Source organism: Spermophilus citellus (assembly GCF_964194105.1).
Source record: "Spermophilus citellus genome assembly, chromosome: 2".
NCBI classification, from domain to species: Eukaryota; Metazoa; Chordata; class Mammalia; order Rodentia; family Sciuridae; genus Spermophilus; species Spermophilus citellus.
The window spans coordinates 166,620,881-166,640,760 of record NC_138183.1 but is presented as its reverse complement, the minus strand read 5'-3'; the positions used below and the strand labels follow the sequence as shown (position 1 = coordinate 166,640,760).

The 19,880-nt window shown below is 34.4% G+C and overlaps 1 protein-coding gene across 2 annotated transcripts in view; it reads left to right on the top strand.

Moving 5' to 3' along the window:
• Nucleotides 1-19,880, top strand: part of DYNC2H1 (dynein cytoplasmic 2 heavy chain 1) — a 387,437-nt gene that overhangs the window by 130,036 nt on the left and 237,521 nt on the right. The window contains exons 63-66 of one of the 2 annotated variants that reach the window (XM_081279718.1): nt 392-501; nt 5,623-5,643; nt 6,992-7,090; nt 18,165-18,288. In XM_081279718.1, coding sequence (XP_081135844.1) covers nt 392-501; nt 5,623-5,643; nt 6,992-7,090; nt 18,165-18,288 — 354 coding nt within the window. The remainder of the gene's footprint in view (nt 1-391; nt 502-5,622; nt 5,644-6,991; nt 7,091-18,164; nt 18,289-19,880) is intronic. The other variant, XM_081279719.1, reaches the window with a different exon arrangement.

The following is a 19,880-nucleotide window of genomic DNA, read 5'->3' as shown; positions in this document are numbered from 1 at the left end:
CTTCTTTATTCTTATATTTGAGTGCTAAATGTAGATGAATGGTTTTCAAATTAAAGGTTGTCATGGAACTTTTGCTTCAGTATATTTTAGTTTATTTTTGGATACCTGGGATCCAGCTCAGGGGCACTCAACTACAGGGCCAAATCACCAGCCCTATTTTGTATTTTATTTTAGAGACAGGGTCTCACTGAGTTGCTTAGTGCCTTGCTTTTGCTGAGGCTGGCTTTGAACTCGTGATCCTCCTGCCTCAGCCTCCCAAGCCTCTGGGAATACAGGTGTCTGCCACTGCACCCTGCCTTGTTTCAGTATATTTTAAATAGTTTTATTTTCTTTTCTTTATCAAGTGCAAGATTATTGTAATGAAGTATTCTTGGTATCTTTAACTTTTCAGAATTTGATCTGAGGAGATTTCTTTGTACTGAAAGTGAACAGTTAATTTGGAAAAGTGAAGGCCTACCATCTGATGACCTTTCCATAGAAAATGCTCTTGTTATATTACAGGTAATTAATTTGCTTTAATTTTCTCAGAAATGTTTTTTTTGGAGGCTTGCTAGAGGAATTCTTTACATTCTTAGGTTTTTGCAGTTATTGTTTTCTTAGTCATGTAAAAGTGAAAATATTTTGTTAATGAAAATTTACTTATTCTGTTAGTGAATGTATACGTCTCAATATAATTTATTTTTTACCTTAATATAAGAGTATAAACTAAATATAAGAGTATAAACTAAAGTGGCATTTTTATTCCAAAATATTCTAAATAGAAGTTTCTACTAGTAATAGAAATGCTATAGAGATAACTGGTTCATTTGGTTGTTTACTTACTTCATTTAGAGTATATGACTTTATAAATTTTACATTTTAATTTTATTTTATGTTGCAAAGTGAATTTAAGCTTTGGATTTTAAGTTGGAGATGACCATATGTATATTTTGAAAATTGTTCTTTGTCAATGTTTTCTTAAAGTTGAAAATATTACAACCTTTTTGGCAGTGAATGTGAAAACTAATTCAAAGGCTTGTACACAGATAAAAATCATTACTTTGAATAGTTTGATTTTAACCATTAACTTGATTTTCCTTTCTGACATGCAATTGCAAGGTAATTTTTCTTCCTTGATAATGTGAATTTTTTCCTATTCTCTCTCTCTCTCTCTGTCTCTTTCTCTCTCTCTCTCCATATATATATATCTCCATTGAAAAAGAAAAACCTTTTGTGTCCAGAAAAATAAATAAATAAATAGATAGATAGATAGATAGATAAATAAATATATTTTTTGGTGCTGGGGATTGAAGCCAGGGACTTGTGCATGCAAGGCAAGCACTCCACTAACTGAGCTATATCCCCAGCCCTCAATAGCCTATATTTTACATTACCAGTGTTGTATTTCCTCTCTGTAACCCTTCTCCCTGCCCAGACACCATTTCCTTATTCTGTAATTTCATTGTCTCAGAGAAAGCATGAGAATTGAATAATGATCCTCTTTAGGTAGCATAAACTGTTTATAAGATTCGTATTTTGGGCCTTATTTATTCTGGGATAATTTGTTTGGTTTTATTAGGCCTGTTAATCATCTGATTGTAGTTTGGTTGGTTGCATTGGTGTCCTACCAGAAGAGAAGTTGCTACCACAAATTAAATACTTTCCCCTTATTTTAATTTGATTTTGGTAATTCTTTGATTTATTTTTTTAAACAATTTTTATCATTGCTTTTCCATTGGAACCACAAATCTGAAACTCTAAATGTGTTTGTAAATAAGTTCATTGCATCATTGCAAACTGTATGCTTTTTTCAGATTTGTTATTGCTTCTCCCCAAGGTTTGGCAATCACCTCTTCTTGTTTCAGTAAATGTTTCAAGAATGTAATTGCAGATTTTCAAAAAAGGTCTAGTTTGGGGTGGTGTTTTGTCTTAGCAGTAGAGTGCTTGCCTAGCATGTGTGAGGCATTGGGTTCGATCCTCAGCACCACATTAAAGAAAAAAAAAGTTAAAAAAATATAATTCTAGTTTAAGAATTCTTTTTTTATTCCACAAGTAACCAGGAGAAGTAAGTCTTCAGAAAACATGTATTTATTATAGTAATTTTTATTTTTTACTGATACCAATGGAAAATACTTAATTTTGTTTTCTGAGTTGTCTTTCATAATGAATATGTGCAAATTGATTTTAAAGTTAGTTTTAATAAGAAGCTTATATTTACCTTATATTTAATATTGATGAGTTCCTTTTAGTTATTTATTTGCAATTATTTAACAAAATAAAAATTATTTGTAAAAATGTTGGGGGGTATGGTAATCAGTGATTTTGTTGAATGAATTTTCCATCATTGTCAACATTCTATTTCAATTCTTAGGTAGACTAAATTCAAAATAAGTCATTATAGTTAAGGGTGTGATTGGATAGTACATGTTTATAACATCTAATCATTAAAATACTATGAATGTATATGAAATTAAATCTCTAAATATATACTACATGTGCATCTGTGAAGACTCCTGAGGAAAGATGGCGTAATCATGATAAATAACATGTATTTTTGATTCTGAGGTTTATAAAATTTCTTCAAGTGTACAACAACTTTTCTGAGATTTTTCTCTTTCGTTGGAGACTATTCAGATTCAAGTCTTGTAGTTACTCAAAAAAGTTTTAGATGTTAGGAAAAAGAAAAACCTTTTGTGTCCAGAATTATTTCTTTACTGGTCTTAACATAAATGCTTGAAGTTCTCATATTTGGCTTGCCTTAACTGTTGAAATGCATGTATTCTCTGAGAGAGGAAATAGTCAGATTTTATTTATCCTTGACCTTGTAACAAGAGTTAGGTTTATGTTAGGAAAAAGCTTACATAAAATGTCTTTGAGGAGCAGAGAAACATTTGGCTAATGTGATCATCCCTTGTGGATTGCTTGGGCTATGGTTTATATTAATAAACCTGGTACGGGTGATAAATTATATGATCTTTTTAATGTTGGGCAACTCCATGAATAATGGAGAATATAAAGATGTTAGAAACAATAGAGAAGGTATGAGTGAAAAGCATTCTAAAAGGAGATGGAAAAGAGGATAAGTATAAATTTCAGATTTTATATAATTTTTTCTTGTGAAGACATCTATTGGATATTTGTATTTATTGTTTATGAAAAGTTTGGTATCTAATTGGTTTTCTTTCAACAACTCAAAGTTTCTGAGATTTTTTTTTCCTTTCTGCTACTTGGTATATGTCAAGGAAATGCTAACTAATTTGATATTGTATGTCTAAAAACAAAGAATTATAAAGTTAAATCATAAAGGGGAAATTCTTTACTTCCCCAATAAATCATCATCATCATCGTCATCATCATCACTTATCAAGTAATTACTATGTGTATATATTATTGTTTATGAATTAACATAGGTAAAGCAAATACTCAAAATTCTGACATCAACTCAATCTAGTAGGTGCATATGTAGCCCTTTTTATAGATAAGGAAATTGTGGCACAGAAGAGTTGATCATTTGTCCATTGCTGTCAAGTAGTTGAGCCAGGATTCAAACACAAGCTATCTAGCACCAGTTAGTACTCTAAAACTGCCTCCTATAGGAGTGTGTGTATGCACGCGCATGTACATGAATGACCTTAACTTAATTATTTTGTGTTATTCTTGTTAATGTAACTCTCCTTAGATAATAAAGAGATAATAGGCTTTAATTTTATTTGTAAAGTTTTTTTTTTTGCTTTTATTCCATTTAATGTATTAAAAATAAAAGTAAAATTATAAAATGTCCTAAATGTTTTAAGAGTCATCACCTTCAAAAATGTCCCTTGCCCAATATTCCCTCCTAACCAAGGAAGGAAGAATTTAAATAGATATGTATTTCTAGTCTTGAATCTTTCTTCTGAGTTCCTGACCTCTATAGTTCCAACTACTGTAGAATATTTTTATCTAGGAAGCTCAAGCTTTATCTGCCTTTAATTGAATTTGCTGTTTTTTTTAAATTGAGAATCTTTCTGTGACCCATTACAGCCCATATAAAAAACTATTTATGCTTTTAAATAATTGAGATGTGCAGAAATTTGGGGCTAGCTTCAGAATTCAGAAGGTATTAATAGGACATTTCTTTCTTCATCTTGACAGATGGATTTATTCTCAGATAGGTTCTCTTTACCCTTCATTAGCAATAGTTTTTGGTGTCTCCATCTTTTCCATTATCAGAGTTTTTGTTTCTAGATTAAGGATGTGCCACATCCTCCTTCCGCCTTTACTCCAAGCATGTATGTCAAGCTTATGAAAGGATTCTGATTAGTATGGGTTACCTACTCATTCCGTGGATACAGGGTTCGGTGATTGATAACCTCATCAGAAATATGTTAAGTGGGGCATGCAGGACAGCATAAGTAGCTCTTCACTATAAAAATCTTTTTGTTTTAAATTTTTTATCATTGGTTTTCCTTATTTCCCATCATTGACAATATTGTAATCTTGGCCCAGTAGTGCAAACTATAAGCTGGGAGTCATTCCCACTGTCTCTTTTTCTTTCAGTTTATTATTCATCTTGTCTTGTCAAATATATTTTTCAGATATCTCAAGAATGCATCCTGTTTTAATCACATCCACTACCAGTGGCTTCATTTATACTTTCATCAATTTGTATCTGGATAAATACATTATTATACTATCTGATTCCTTGCCCTGAGTCACTTCTTTATAGTTGTTGAAGGGATCCTTCAAAAACAAATCAAGTAATATTATTTCAATTAATATATTTCATTGACTTCCCATTGCCTGCAGTATGAAATTTTCACCATCTTTAGACATGGTATAAAAAGGTCTTCACGATCACACAGATGCCAGATTACTTATGCCATTTTTTAAAAAAATATTTTTTTAGTTGTAGTTGACACAATGACACAATAAAATACCCTTATTTAATTAATTAATTAATTTTTATGTGGTGCTGAGGATCAAACCCAGGGCTTTGCACGTGCTCGGCAAGTGCTCTACCGCTGAGCCACAACCCCGTCCCTACTTCTGCCATTTTTATATATCATCTTTGCCCACATTTTTCTTAATCAAGCTGTGTCAGACTACTGGAATTTTCCAGGTACTCCGAACTTTGTTATTATTCTTTTCATCATGGTATTTTTTTATCCAAAATGATTTTTTTTCTTCTTTGCCTTCCTAATTTTTCTTGGCTTTGATTGATTTGAAATGTTTCCTAGTCTCTGCCCTATCTCCATATATCATTCTTCTGTAGCATTTTGTATACTTCTGAATGATGGGTGTTTTATTTTTGCTTCTTTATTGGATGTCAAGTCACTGAGGTCAAGGGAATATATTTTACTAATTTCTGTATCCTTTGAACTTTGTGTTACTGTAGATTCTAAGGTAGATGAATAAATGAATGAAAGCTCAACATTTTTGATTTATTATAAGTTGTTAATTATATAATTTAACTACATTTCATCATGCAACAGAGATAAAATATACCTTAGAAATTTTCTCTAAATCTCTGTGTAAAAGTATAAATGAGATGAACAAAAACTTGTAAGTACCCTTTAAATTTGTTAAACATATTTCCTTTGCTAAAAATAGATTTTGAAACATTACCATTTTCTTTTCTTTTCTTTTTTTTTTCAACTGCATCAGATCATTGGTTTGAAATCATGGGTAAGAAAACTCCTTCAAATTTTAAAATTATACTGTCAGGGTTAAGCAAAATCTCATAGAATTGTGAAATGTTTGTTATTGAATGCCACCATAAAAGTAGACCCTAAACCCATAGTAATACTGAGAACGTAATTACTAACCACATCATTTTTCTAGGATTAGTACATTTATTTGATGGAACAGTAAGAGAAATCTATAGAAATAGCTTCTGGGTAATGATCATACAGTGATGTAACATGGCAAGGGGGAATATTCTACTCTGGTTGCAAACAAAAACAAGTTCTTTGTGGAGAATTTAAATACTGTAATAAAGCTGTTTTAAAGCCAGGTATGTTTTCATTATGACCATGTGCTAGGAATTCTAAATGGTGTTGGTGATAAAAAGCTATTAGTCTACAAGGCAAATTATTCCTACTATTGCCTTCCTTCTTGATATGCCACTGAAATAACAAGTGTTTTTATGAGATTGATACACCTCAGTCCTAAGTTTTTATTCTACTCTTTCACATGTGTTTTCTTATCCCTATAATGTAAATTACATTTTTTTCAAATAATTGAAAATTAAACAAAAATTAGTTCATTCATTTAAATCTGATTTAGTAGGTAGTGGTAATTATTAGATGACTTCTAGAGTTATTGCATATTTATTTGGTGCTAGGAGGTATACATTTTTTTATACATATAATAGGCTTCCTAACATCTCTAAGAACCATTGTGTGTAAGACGTCTTCACTGGGTTCTAAACTCCTGTATGTTTTAGAGATTAACTAGTGCAGGACATTCTGTAATGAATTTAGTTTCTAGTTCATTATATTTAAGCATATAAAGTCTAATTTTCATTTCTAAGACAAGGCTTTATGGTAGATATTTACTGCTTTAGAAGAATCAGTGTCTTAAAATGTAAATAACTATGTTAAAATTATTTCAGCAGTATTTTTATGATTAGCTCATGGGTCTTTTATAAGGCCTTTATGGTTTATTCACCCAGAAGATGTATAAAGTTAGGGAATACCTTGATTATGCATTTTAAAAACCAGAACAAATAGTGCAAATAGCATCAGCATGGGAATAAAACTCTTGCTTAGTATATTGTTAACATACACTTTGAGTTATTGTGTAACAAATGGGACTATGCACAGTTTAATTACTTAATATTATTTAATTGAAAATTTATTAATTTGGTTTTCCAGTACTGATATGTACTGTACCTGTATTTATTCCTTTTGGTTGTACAGTTGCATCCTCCAAAGTCAGCTCATTTAGAAATTGTTTCATAATTTTTAGGCATTTATTTTCATTAAATCAAACCGTACTCATTTAATTAACATTCTTCTTCTTTTCAATCTAGAGTCGAGTGTGTCCATTTCTTATAGATCCTTCATCCCAAGCTACAGAATGGTTAAAAACACATTTGAAGGACTCACATTTGGAGGTTATTGATCAACAGGTATGTATTACTAATTATTCAGATGCTAACTATGAATAGCATCTTATAGTGAAAATAATTCTGGGTGTATAGTTAGAAAACAGATCCAAGACTGTGGCCTATAATTTACCTGGAGTTGGATTTGGGGAAAGAAATATAACTCACTTAGCTTCAGTTTTGTAATTTGTAAAAAGTGATGAGAATATTTATTTGGTGCTAGGTATTGATCAAAGCCCTGGGAATTTCATAGTGAGTAAAGTAGTCACACTTTCTGTTCTTATGAAGAGGATGCTGTAGTAGGTTAGAGAAAGAAATATTTTCTCTAAGTTATGATTAATGGCACAAATATAACTAATTTAGCTTAGAGAATCAGAAAATTCTCCTGGTCTTGAGCACATTTGTAGTTTTCTTGAATGTCTCTCACAATTTCCTATTCCTATAACATACCAAGAAGAATATTTAATATGTCCCAATATTTGACATTTTGGTCAGTAAAATGTAATCATAGTCTTTTTTTAATAGTGGTTTCTTACTGTCATATTTATCTTGCTAAGAAAATTATATTTGGTTATTTTTAAATTTCATTTTTGGAAGCCCTAGTTGTATGACTTACTTTTTTAAAAAAAAAATTATTCTTAAGTTTTAGGTGGACACAATATCTTTATTTTACATTTATGTGGTGCTGAGGATTGAACCCAGTGCCTCATGCATGCAAGGCAAGCACTCTACCACTGAGCCAAAACCCCACCCCTGTATGACTTGCTTTTATAGATATTCTCTAGTATTTGAAAAGTTATTTTTAAAACTTACCTTACTTTTATAAATGGGGTTTCTGTCTCATTTGTTTGTAGTAAAAATAATTGAAAATTAGATAATATATAAAATATAATCATGTATTGCTTAATCAGGGTGATATATTCTAAGAAATGTGTTGGGCAATTTTGCCATTGTGTGAATATCATAGAGTGTGCTTTCACAAGCCCAGGTCATATGGCCCACTACCCATATGGGCTATGTAATGTAGCCTATTGCTGCTGTGCTACAAATATGTACAGCATGTTACTATACTAAATATTGTAGGTAACTGGTAACACAATGGTAAACACATCTAAATATAGAAAAGGTACATAGAATGTGGTATAAAATATAAAAATAAATTGTATCTCTGTGTAGGTAGGCACTTACTATGAATGGAGTCAGCAGGAATAAAGTTGCTCTAGCTGAGTCAGTGAGTGAGTGTTGTGAATGTGAAAGCTCAGTTCATTACTGTATACATCTGGAGAATTGATTAACACTGTATATTTAAATTATACCAAATTCACAAAAATTTTCTTTTATCAATAATGTTAACCTTAGTTTGCTCTTTTTACCTTATAAACTTTAGCTTAAAACACATATAACTATACATATTTTATTTTTATATATCTTTATTTTATAAGAATTTACCTATTTTTAAATTAATTTTTTTAACTTTTTGAACTTTAAAAAATACTGGTTCTTTTTAGTTATACAGAACACTAGTTCCCTTTTGACATAATTATATAAGTATGGGATATATTTTATTCTATTTTAGACCCTGTATCTCTCTTCTTTTCTCCTCCTCCTGCTCCTTTCCGTCTATTGATCTTTCTGCCATTTACCTGTCATTATTATTTGTTTAAATTAATTTCTTGTGGATGTACATGATATCAGATTCACCATTGTGTATTCATATATGTACATTGGTAAGTTATGTCAGATTCATTTCACTGACTTTCCCTTTCTTATCCTTTTTACCTTCCTTTCATCTCCCTTTTTCTAACCCACTAATCTTCTGTTGCCCCCTCCCCACACTTATTGTGGGTTAGCTTCTACATAATAGAGAAGACATTCAACCTTTGGCTTTTTGACTTTTGGGGACTGGCTTATATCACCTAGCATGATAGTCTCCAGATTCATCCATTTACTGGCAAATGTTATAAAGTCATTCTTCTTTTTTTTTTTATTGGTTGTTCACAACATTACAAAGCTCTTGACATATCATATTTCATACATTAGATTGAAGTGGGTTATGAACCCCCAATTTTACCCCAAATGCAAATTGCAGAATCACGTCGGTTACACATCCACTATTTTACATAATGCCCTATTAGTAATTGTTGTATTCTGCTACCTTTCCTATCCCCTACTATCCCCCCTCCCCTCCCCTCCCATCTTCTCTCTCTACCCCATCTACTGTAATTCATTTCTCTCCTTGTTTATTTTTGCCGCAGTATGGCTGGGCACAATTCAGGAGCCACTTGTCAAAAGAAACTAACTTTATTTTTAGAACTACAAACGCCAAACAAAACTGCTCCTCAGGAAAAAACCCTCAGAGCCCAACTGCCACCACCGGCTTCCCACAAGCCTCTCACCCCCACACAACCCTCACCACCTCCCACAATCCTCCTGTTCTTGAGGCTGATTGGCTGGGTCGTGTGGGCGGAGCCAAAGAAGTCCCCCAATGAGCAGCTCCGTGGAGGAGCCAATCAGCTAGATGTTGCTGGGGCCGCTGTGAGCCAATCATCAGCCGGCAGTCTGAAGGGCAGGGAAACAGCCCAATGAACATCACTGCAGAGGAGCCAATCAGCTAGATATTGCTGGGGCCGCTGTGAGCCAATCATCAGCTGGCAGTCTGAAGGGCAGGGAAACAGCCCAATGAACATCACCGCAGAGGAGCCAATCAGTTAGATGTTGCTGGGGCCGCTGTGAGCCAATCATCAGCTGGCAGTCTGAAGGGCAGGGAAACAGCCCAATGAACATCACCTCAGAGGAGCCAATCAGCTAGATGTTGCTGGGGCTGCTGTGAGCCAATCATCAGCCGGCAGCTGGAAGTTTGCTGGCAGCTGGAAGTTTGCTGGGGCCCCTTTGGCTGTGGCTCTCAACAATTTTCCCATTCCCCTCACAACCTCTTATATGTAATTTTGTATAGCAATGAGGGTCTCCCTTCATTTCCATGCAATTTCCCTTTTCTTTCCCTTTCCCTCCCATCTCATGTCTCTGTTTAATGTTAATCTTTTCTTCCTGCTCTTCCTCCCTGCTCTGTTCATAGTTGCTCTCATTATATCAAAGAAGATATTTGGTATTTGTTTTTTAGGGATTGGCTAGCTTCACTAAGCATAATCTGCTCTAGTGCCATCCATTTCCCTGCAAATTCTATGATTTTGTCATTTTTTATTGCTGCATAGTACTTCATTGTGTATAGATGCCACATTTTTTTTTTATCCATTCATCTATTGAAGGGCATCTGGGTTGATTCCACAATCTAGCTATTGTGAATTGTGCTGCTATGAACATCGATGTGAGTATCCCTGTAGCATGCTCTTTTAAGGTCTTCAGGGAATAGTCCGAGAAGGGCAATAGCAGGGTCAAATGGTGGTTCCATTCCCATCTTTCCCAGGAATCTCCAAACTGCTTTCCAAATTGGCCACACCAATTTGCAGTCCCACCAGCAATGTACAAGTGTACCCTTTTCTCCACATCCTCGCCAGCACTTGTTGTTGTTTGACTTCATAGTGGCTGCCAATCTTACTGGAGTGAGATGGTATCTTAGGGTGGTTTTGATTTGCATTTCTCTGACTGCTAGAGATGGTGAGCATTTTTTCATGTACTTGTTGATTGATTGTATATCCTCCTCTGAGAAGTGTCTGTTCAGGTCCTTGGCCCATTTGATGATTGGGTTATTTGTTATCTTATTGTCTAATTTTTTGAGTTCTTTGTATACTCTGGATATTAGGGCTCTATCGGAGGTGTGAGGGGTAAAAATTTGTTCCCAGGATGTAGGCTCCCTAATTACCTCTCTTATTGTTTCTCTTGCTGAGAAAAAACTTTTTAGCTTAAGTAAGTCCCATTTGTTGATTCTTGTTATTAACTCTTGTGCTATGGGTGTCCTATTAAGGAATTTGGAGCCCGACCCCACAATATGTATATCGTATCCAACTTTTTCTTCTATTAGACGCAGAGTCTCTGATTTGATATCAAGCTCCTTGATCCATTTTGAGTTAACTTTTGTGCATGGCGAGAGAAAAGGATTCAGTTTCATTTTGTTGCATATGGATTTCCAGTTTTCCCAACACCATTTGTTGAAGATGCTATCCTTCCTCCATTGCATGCTTTTAACCCCTTTATCAAATATAAGATAGTTGTAACTTTGTGGATTAATCTCTGTGTCCTCTATTCTATACCATTGGTCCACCCGCCTGTTTTGGTACCAGTACCATGCTGTTTTTGTCACTATTGCTCTGTAATATAGTTTGAAATCTGGTATCACTATACCGCCTGATTCACACTTCCTGTTTAGCATTGATTTTGCTATTCTGGGTCTTTTATTTTTCCATATGAATTTCATGATTGCTTTATCTATTTCTACAAGAAATGCCGTTGGGATTTTGATTGGCATTGCATTAAATCTATAGAGAACTTTTGGTAATATCGCCATTTTGATGATGTTAGTTCTGCCTATCCATGAACAGGGTATATTTTTCCATCTTCTAAGATCTTCTTCTACTTCTCTCTTTAGGGTTCTGTAGTTTTCATTGTATAAATCTTTCACCTCTCTTGTAAGGTTGATTCCCAAGTATTTTATTTTTTTTTTTGAGGATATTGTGAATGGAGTGTTTTTCCTCATTTCCGTTTCAGAAGTTTTGTCACTGATATACAGAAATGCCTTTGATTTATGCGTGTTGATTTTATATCCTGCCACTTTGCTGAATTCATTTATTAGTTCTAGTAGTTTCTTTGTAGACCCTTTTGGGTCTTCTAGGTATAGAATCATGTCATCTGCAAATAGTGATAATTTAATTTCTTCTTTTCCAATTTTTATGCCTTTAATTTCTTTCGTCTGTCTAATTGCTCTGGCCAGTGTTTCAAGAACTATATTGAATAGAAGTGGTGATAGAGGGCATCCCTGTCTTGTTCCAGATTTTAGAGGGAATGCCTTTAACTTTTCTCCATTCAGAATGATGCTAGCCTGAGGCTTAGCATAGATAGCTTTTACAATGTCAAGGTAAGTTCCTGTTATCCCTAGTTTTTCTAATGTTTTGAACATAAAGGGATGCTGTACTTTGTCGAATGCTTTCTCTGCGTCTATCGAGATGATCATATGGTTCTTATCTTTTAAGTCTATTGATGTGGTGAATAACATTTATTGATTTCCATATATTGAACCATCCTTGCATCCCAGGGATGAATCCTACTTGATCATGGTGCACAATTTTTTTGATGTGTTTTTGTATTCGATTCGCCAGAATTTTATTGAGGATTTTTGCATCTAGGTTCATTAGAGATATTGGTCTGTAGTTTTCTTTCTTTGAGGTGTCTTTGTCTGGTTTCGGAATCAGGGTGATGTTGGCCTCATAGAATGAATTTGGAAGAGCTCCCTCTTTTTCTATTTCCTGAAATAACTTGAAAAGTATTGGTATTAATTCTTATTTAAAGGTTTTGTAAAACTCCGCTGTATACCCATCCAGTCCTGGGCTTTTCTTGGTTGGTAGTCTTTTGATGGCTTCTTCAATTTCATCCATTGATATTGGTCTGTTCAAATTGTGTGTATCCTCCTGACTCAGTCTGGGCAAATCATATGACTTAAGAAATTTATCGATGTCTTCACTATCTTCTGTTTGAATGTATTTTTATCCCTAGAACAATGCCTGCTGATCCTAAACCTTCAATACAAGTCTTTTTTTGAGGAATGACCACCAGGCAATGAATTTTCCTCTTAAAACTGCTTTCATTGTGTCCCATAGATTCCGATATGTTGTGTCTGTGTTTTCATTTATTTCTAAGAATTTTTTTATTTCCTCCTTTATGTCTTCTGTAACCCATTGATCATTCAGTAACATATTATTCATTTTCCATGTGATGTAGGATTTTTCCTTCCTTCTTTTATCATTGATTTCCAGTTTCATTCCATAATGATCAGATAAAATGCAAGGTATTATCTCCACCCCTTTATATTTACTGAGGGTTGCCCTATGGCATAATATATGGTCTATTTTTGAGAAGGATCCATGTGCTGCTGAGAAAAAAGTATATCCATTTGATGATGGTTGATATATTGTATATATGTCAGTTAAGTCTAGGTTATTGATTGTGGTATTGAGTTCTATAGTTTCTTTATTCAACTTTTGTTTGGAGGATCTGTCCAATGGTGAGAGAGGTGTGTTGAAGTCACCCATAATTATTGTGTTGTGGTCTATTTGATTCTTGAACTTGAGGAGAATTTGTTTTATGAATGTCGCAGCACCATTATTTGGTGCATAAATATTGATAATTGTTATGTCTTGTTGGTGAATGGTTCCTTTTAACAGTATATAATGTCCTTCTTTATCCCTTTTGATTAACTTAGTCTTGAAGTCGATTTTATTCGATATGAGGATGGCCACCCCTGCTTGCTTATGAGGACCATGTGCATGGTATATTTTTTTCCCATCCTTTCACCTTCAGCCTATGTATGTCTTTTCCAATCAGATGTGTCTCCTGGAGGCAGCATATTGTTGGATTTGTTTTTTTAATCCATGATACCAGCCTATGTCGCTTTATTGGAGAGTTTAAGCCATTAACATTCAGAGTTACTATTGATATATGGTTTGTACTTCCATCCATGTTTGATTATTTATCCTTTTTCTAAAAAATTTAGTTTGTTTCTGCATGATTATCTTTCCCCTCGCCCTCTGTCATTACCGAGGCACTTCCTACTGATGGTTTTGGTTATTGTTTTTCATTTCTTCCTCATGTAGTGTTTTGCTCAAAATGCTTTGCAATGCTGGTTTTCTGGCTGCAAATTCTTTTAACTTTTGTTTATCATGAAAGATTTTTATTTCGTTGTCATACCTGAAGCTTAATTTTGCTGGATACAGAATTCTTGGTTGGCATCCATTGTCTTTCAGTGTTTGAAATACATTGTTCCATGATCTTCTTGCTTTCAGTGTCTGTGATGAAAAATCCGTTGTCAACCTTATTGGTTTACCCCTGAATGTAATCTGTCTCCTTTCTCTTGTAGCTTTTAATATTTTCTCTTTGTTCTGTATATTGGATATCTTCATAACAATGTGTCTTGGCGTTGGTCTACTGTGATTTTGTGTGCTTGGTGTCCTGTATGCATCTTCAATTTGTATATCTGTTTCCCTTTTTATTTCTGGAAAGTTTTCTGTAATTATTTCATTCAGCAGGTTACTCATTCCCTTGGTTTGAATCTCTGTACCTTCTTCTATCCCGATGACTCGTAAGTTTGGTTTTTTTATGTTATCCCATAACTCTTGGATGTTTTTCTCGTGATTTTTTACCAGCCTTTCTGAGTTGGCTAGACTCTTTTCAAGATGATATATTTTGTCTTCATTATCTGATGTTCTGGCTTCTACTTGCTCCACTCTGTTAGTGATACTCTCAATTGAGTTTTTAATTTGGTTTATCGTTTCCTTCATTTCTAGAATTATTGTTTGATTATTTTTTATAATCTCTATCTCCTGATAAAGATGCTTAACTTCTTCTTTTATCTGTTTATGTAATTCATTCTCAATGTGTTTTTTCTCTGCTTGAATTTGCTGTCTTGTATCCTCTTTAAGGTTCCATTCCATCTGTCTAAGGTGTTCCTTGAGTTCTTTATATGACCATTTTTCTGATGACTCTACGTCCCCCTGAATATTTAGGCTGTCCTGCATTGTTTGTACTCCTTTTCTTCCTTGCTTTTTGAAGCTGATCATGTTACTTCTTGTTCTGTTTGACTGATGAGTTACTGTTTACTCCTATAAATTTATTAGATGCTTGGGAGGAAAGGTATTAGACGGGAAGGGAAGACATCACTAAAGAGAATGAGAGTAAGCAGGTAGAATTCAAGGAAGGGGGGATAAGATAATTGAAAAGAAATGAAAAGACAAAAGAAGAAAAAAATAGGAAATAAAAAAAGAAAAAAATTTAAAAAAATGATAAAAAAACAAAATTAAAATTAGACCAAAAAAATTAAAAAAATTGTAAAAAAAGAATTTAAAAAAACAACAAGAAAGAAAAATGAAAATGAAAGAAAAACCCAAATCAAAAAAAAAAAAGAGAAAAGAAAAAAAGAAAAAAAAAACTAATAAATGCAGTCTTAGAGTTTGATTAACTTCTATTCCAGTAGGTGGCACTGTGCCCACCAGGCCAAGTTTCTCCTGTCAATACGCAGGAACCAATCACTGTGCAGCAGCTCCTCCCAGACTGGGAGAGTCTCCAATCCTGAGTGCCTAGGGCCTCCTCTTGTGTCTAGTCACTTCCCACTTTTCCTCTGGCCAGGCCCCTTTCACGGGTGCCGCTCACCACAATACTGGGTACACGCCAAGTCTGCTGCTCCTGGGAGCCCTGTTTTCATGAATGACTGGGCACACTCTTCCAGTTTGCCATTCCCTCAGACCCTAAGTTTGTAGAGCTTGGGGCTGAGAATCCTCAGCGAATTTTACTTGCACTCCGGTAGCTACTCTCCCGGTAGCTGGTGCAAGAGACCTCAGCTGTCAGCACTGGTGGGAGCGGTAGTTCCGCGCCGTGGGTCCCGCGCCACCTCTGATTCCCTGGGTCTGGCTATCGTGCTCACGGGAGAGCTGGGAGGGGCCCTTACGGGAGAGCTGGGAGGGGCCCTTAAGGTTTCCCCGATGTGTGGAGAGGGAAGGCTAGGGAATTACACACGTGTAGCTGCAGGTTTCAATGAAGTTATCTCCTCCGCCGCAGTCTGATGACGTCAGTTCTCTGCCATGGTGGTATCTCTTGCAAATGGCGACAGTTCGTTTCCCTTTGCCGGGCGACCAGTGCAACGGGTGGGTCCTTACTGTCTCTCCCAAGCCCCGTTTCAAACCTGTGGCCACTACCTATGAAGGCTTGGTAGGCATTTACCTCTGTAGGATGAGAAGCGCTGACCAGTTGTTTCAGCCGGATGGATTAGTGCTGAGTCACAGCTGTTTGTCTGTGGGAAGCAGGCGAACGGGAGCTTGAATTCAGCCGATCCGGGCTCAGAGTGTGTTCTGAGAGGCCCAGACTGTTCGCCCCAGATCCACGTCAGCTCAGCATTGCCTAGTGATCCTGAGCTAACAGATGTAGGTTGTTTACGACTCCCTATGCCTGCACAGCTGAAGAGGTCAGAGACTTGATCTCTCTGCGCCCGCCGCCATGTTGGAATCCCCTAAAGTCATTCTTCTTTATGGCAGAGTAATAATACTCCATGTGTGTATATATAGCACAATTTCTTTATTCATTTATCTGTTGAAGGGTACCTAGATTGGCTCCCTGGCTTAGCTATTATGAATTGTGTTGTTATAAACATTGATGTGGCTCTGTCACTTTAGTGTGCTGATTTTAAATCCTCTGGATATATACCGAGACATGGGATTACTGAGTCAAATGGTGGTTCTATTCTTACTTTTCTGAGGACTGTCTGTACTGCTTTCCAGAGTGGTTGTACCAGTTTGCAGTCCCATCAACAGTATATGAGTATATATACTTTTCTTCACATCTTCACCAACATTTATTGTTTCTTGTGTTCTTGATAATTGCCATTCTGACTATAGTAAGATGAAATCTCAGTATAATTTTAATTTGTATTTCTCTTATTGCTAGAAACATTGACCATTTTTTCATATATTTGTTGACCATTTGTGAACTCTTTTTGTTAAAAGTAAAGACAAACAAATATACTAGTCTAGGCTTTCACAAGGTCAGAATCATCAATACCATTATCTTTTTCTAGAATAACTCCAGAAGGACCTGCCTGTGACTGTTTTATAAGTTAATTTTAAAAAACATAAGTAAAAGGAATATACTCTAAAGTATATTTTATGTACTCTAAAATATACTCTAAAGCATAAAGTATATATATAATATATATATATACATGAAGTTATTTATTATTATTATTTGGTATAATATACCAATATATAATTGTATGTGTTGTACTTTTATAATATGCCTGACAGCTCAGCATTGTGGTATGACAGCTATGATGTACTACTCAATAGGAAGTTTTTCACTCCGTTATAATCTTATGGGACTACTATTGTATATGTGGTCCATTGTTGACTGAAATATTATGTGGTGCATGATTGTACTTTAGTCTCATTTGGCTTTTGCAGTATAAGATCTTAATAATTATCCCAAATATTATACTTTAGTTTTCATCTTTGTTGGAGGCATGGAGTAATATTTTAAACTCCTTTTTTTTTTTTTTGCTAACCAAAAAGCCTCAAAATTCTTCATTGGTTGTAGAGTCTTGTTGAAGAGTCTTAATTAATAATTTATTAATTAAAAATTAAACTTAATTATTAAACGTGTCACACTAAGAAATATCTATGCGAATTCATCATTTTCCTTTTTTAAACTCCCCATTCAATAGTTGAGTTGGAATATAGGCAAAGTAGTTCTTATTAATTCCTGATAATTTATTACAGATAGAATTTGAAATTTATTTCTATAAAAAATTTGTAATTATAGTAGAAAATTAAAGAAAGACATTTGTATTGTGGGGTAAAGAGATGATATTCGGGCTGGGGATGTGGTTCAAGCGGTAGCGCGCTCGCCTGGCATGCGTGTGGCCCGGGTTCGATCCTCAGCACCACATACAAACAAAGATGTTGTGTCCGCCGATAACTAAAAAATAAAATATTAAAATTCTCTCTCTCTCTCTCTCTATTTTGCTCTGTCTCTTTTTTTTTTTTTTTTAAAGAGATGATATTCAATGGGTATAGTGTTCCTGATGTCGATGACCAAAAAGTTCTAGAGATCTGCTACCTATATTGTTGTTATAATTAACAACACTGTAATATATACTTAAAAATTGTTGAGCTTTTAGATGTCTTTTTCAACAATAAAAAAATTGTCGAAATTTTTATTTTTAAAAAATATTTCTATTTAAGTGATGAAAATTTTAAGATAACTCATTCAATTAAAATAATTCAAGTACTTGTAACTAGAAACATAATTGAGTAATTTGAATTATTAACATTAAAATTTCATTTAAAATGTTCTTATTTTTCTAGTACTATATTCATTTATCATCTATAAGGATCTTTGTATATACTGATATAATAAAAAAATTAATATGTATTCCTTTTTATTCTCACAGGATAGTAACTTTATCACAGCTCTTGAGTTGGCTGTACGTTTTGGGAAAACCCTTATTATACAAGAAATGGATGGTGTCGAACCTGTTCTTTATCCATTATTGAGACGAGATCTGGTTGCTCAAGGTAAATATTCGAGTTTCCAGGGAATGCATATTTTTATGATTTCTCAAAGTAATTAAACCTGTTACAAGTTTGCAAGAGCCCTCATCCTGTGGAGTCACATGGACATGCTTAACTCTTTCCATAATAAAATATTGGGGCTAATAGAGCAAAGCCGAAAAAGAGCAAAGCATGCATTGTTTTTTGATCATCTGTTATGCCAGAAACAAGTTGTGATAACACATGTGAAATGTCTAGAAAGGAAGCTCATTACAAACTCAGTAGTGTTTATTGGGGATTGATTATGAGAGCAAATTCTCTCACTCATAGCAATTCCCCAAAGGAAAGCAGATGTTTGGCATAAGCCCCATTGTTTCTATAAAGAGTTAAGACACAGTTAGCCTCTTTTATTAGTTCTGAAAATGAAGGGAATTCTTCCTAAATCCAAGTTCTCAGACACTGGCCATGAACCAATTTTTAAAGCAGATCATTCGAAGGCTAGCAGTCTCAGGATTGATACATTACCTCTTTTCTTCATAGGAGTCCACTCCAGATTTTAGAAGGTGATGCCCTGAAACTTTTAAGAGTGTGTTCATGCAAAGGGGATACACATGCATAATGTACCGTGTACATATACATATATGCATGCACATTACCACATAACTTGCTAACAAGATTAAAATAGAAAATGGGGTTATTGGGACAAAGCAGAGAAATAGCAAAATATGCACTTTTGATCTTCTGTTATCCCATAAAAAGGTATGCTTGAACTGGCAGGGGTTAATATGTTCTGTAAAAAAAATCTAGGGGACATTTTACCTTTTTAAGTTTTTAAAAATATATTTGTGGCGCTACTTGGTCTACTATATAACAATAGAAGCTTTCTAATCAGAACAGGATCATGCTAGAAAGGAGTTGCCTGTAAGAGCTATCTCTAGTCTCAATCTGTTCTTTTGTTGGAGCAAGCTCAGCTCTGTTGATCCTGCTTCTCATTGTGGCATCATGACTGGAGTGGAAATAAACTATTAAGGCTATCTGGATTTAATACTCTTTTTTTCTATATCCTGATCCTGAAGGGCTTATGAACTATAAATCTTTAAGAGTCTTGGTTCATGGTAGTTTTTAACAGTCTATGTTGCATGATCTCAGAGTGCAATATTGACAAGGTTCCCTTATATTGGATTCAGTAAGGGGTGATGTATTCCACATCATGATTAATTCACATTAGGAATCACTTTCTAGACAGTTGTGCAAGGATATTTGTTCATGTCAGAATTTAAAAAAGAGAGTTTGTCATTGCCCCATCATACTTTTTCCTATCTTGTTCTCATGGTTGAGTAAATTCATATCACATTATTCTATTAATCCCATTTTGGTATACTCTAGAGTATCCTTTTTCAGAGGGATGAGTTCCTCAGAAATTCCCATTTTGTCACCGTACATTATCGATGGGAATAGAGGATGATGATCTTAGAATCACATAAAACAATCTATTACCAAATTTATTTATATCTTAGTGTCCTTAACCTTAGCAGTATAAACTGCTTTTCTACCTGTTAAGGTCAAAGAAGATAGAAATAGGAATAGAATATGCTCCTCTTCCATAAATTTATGTT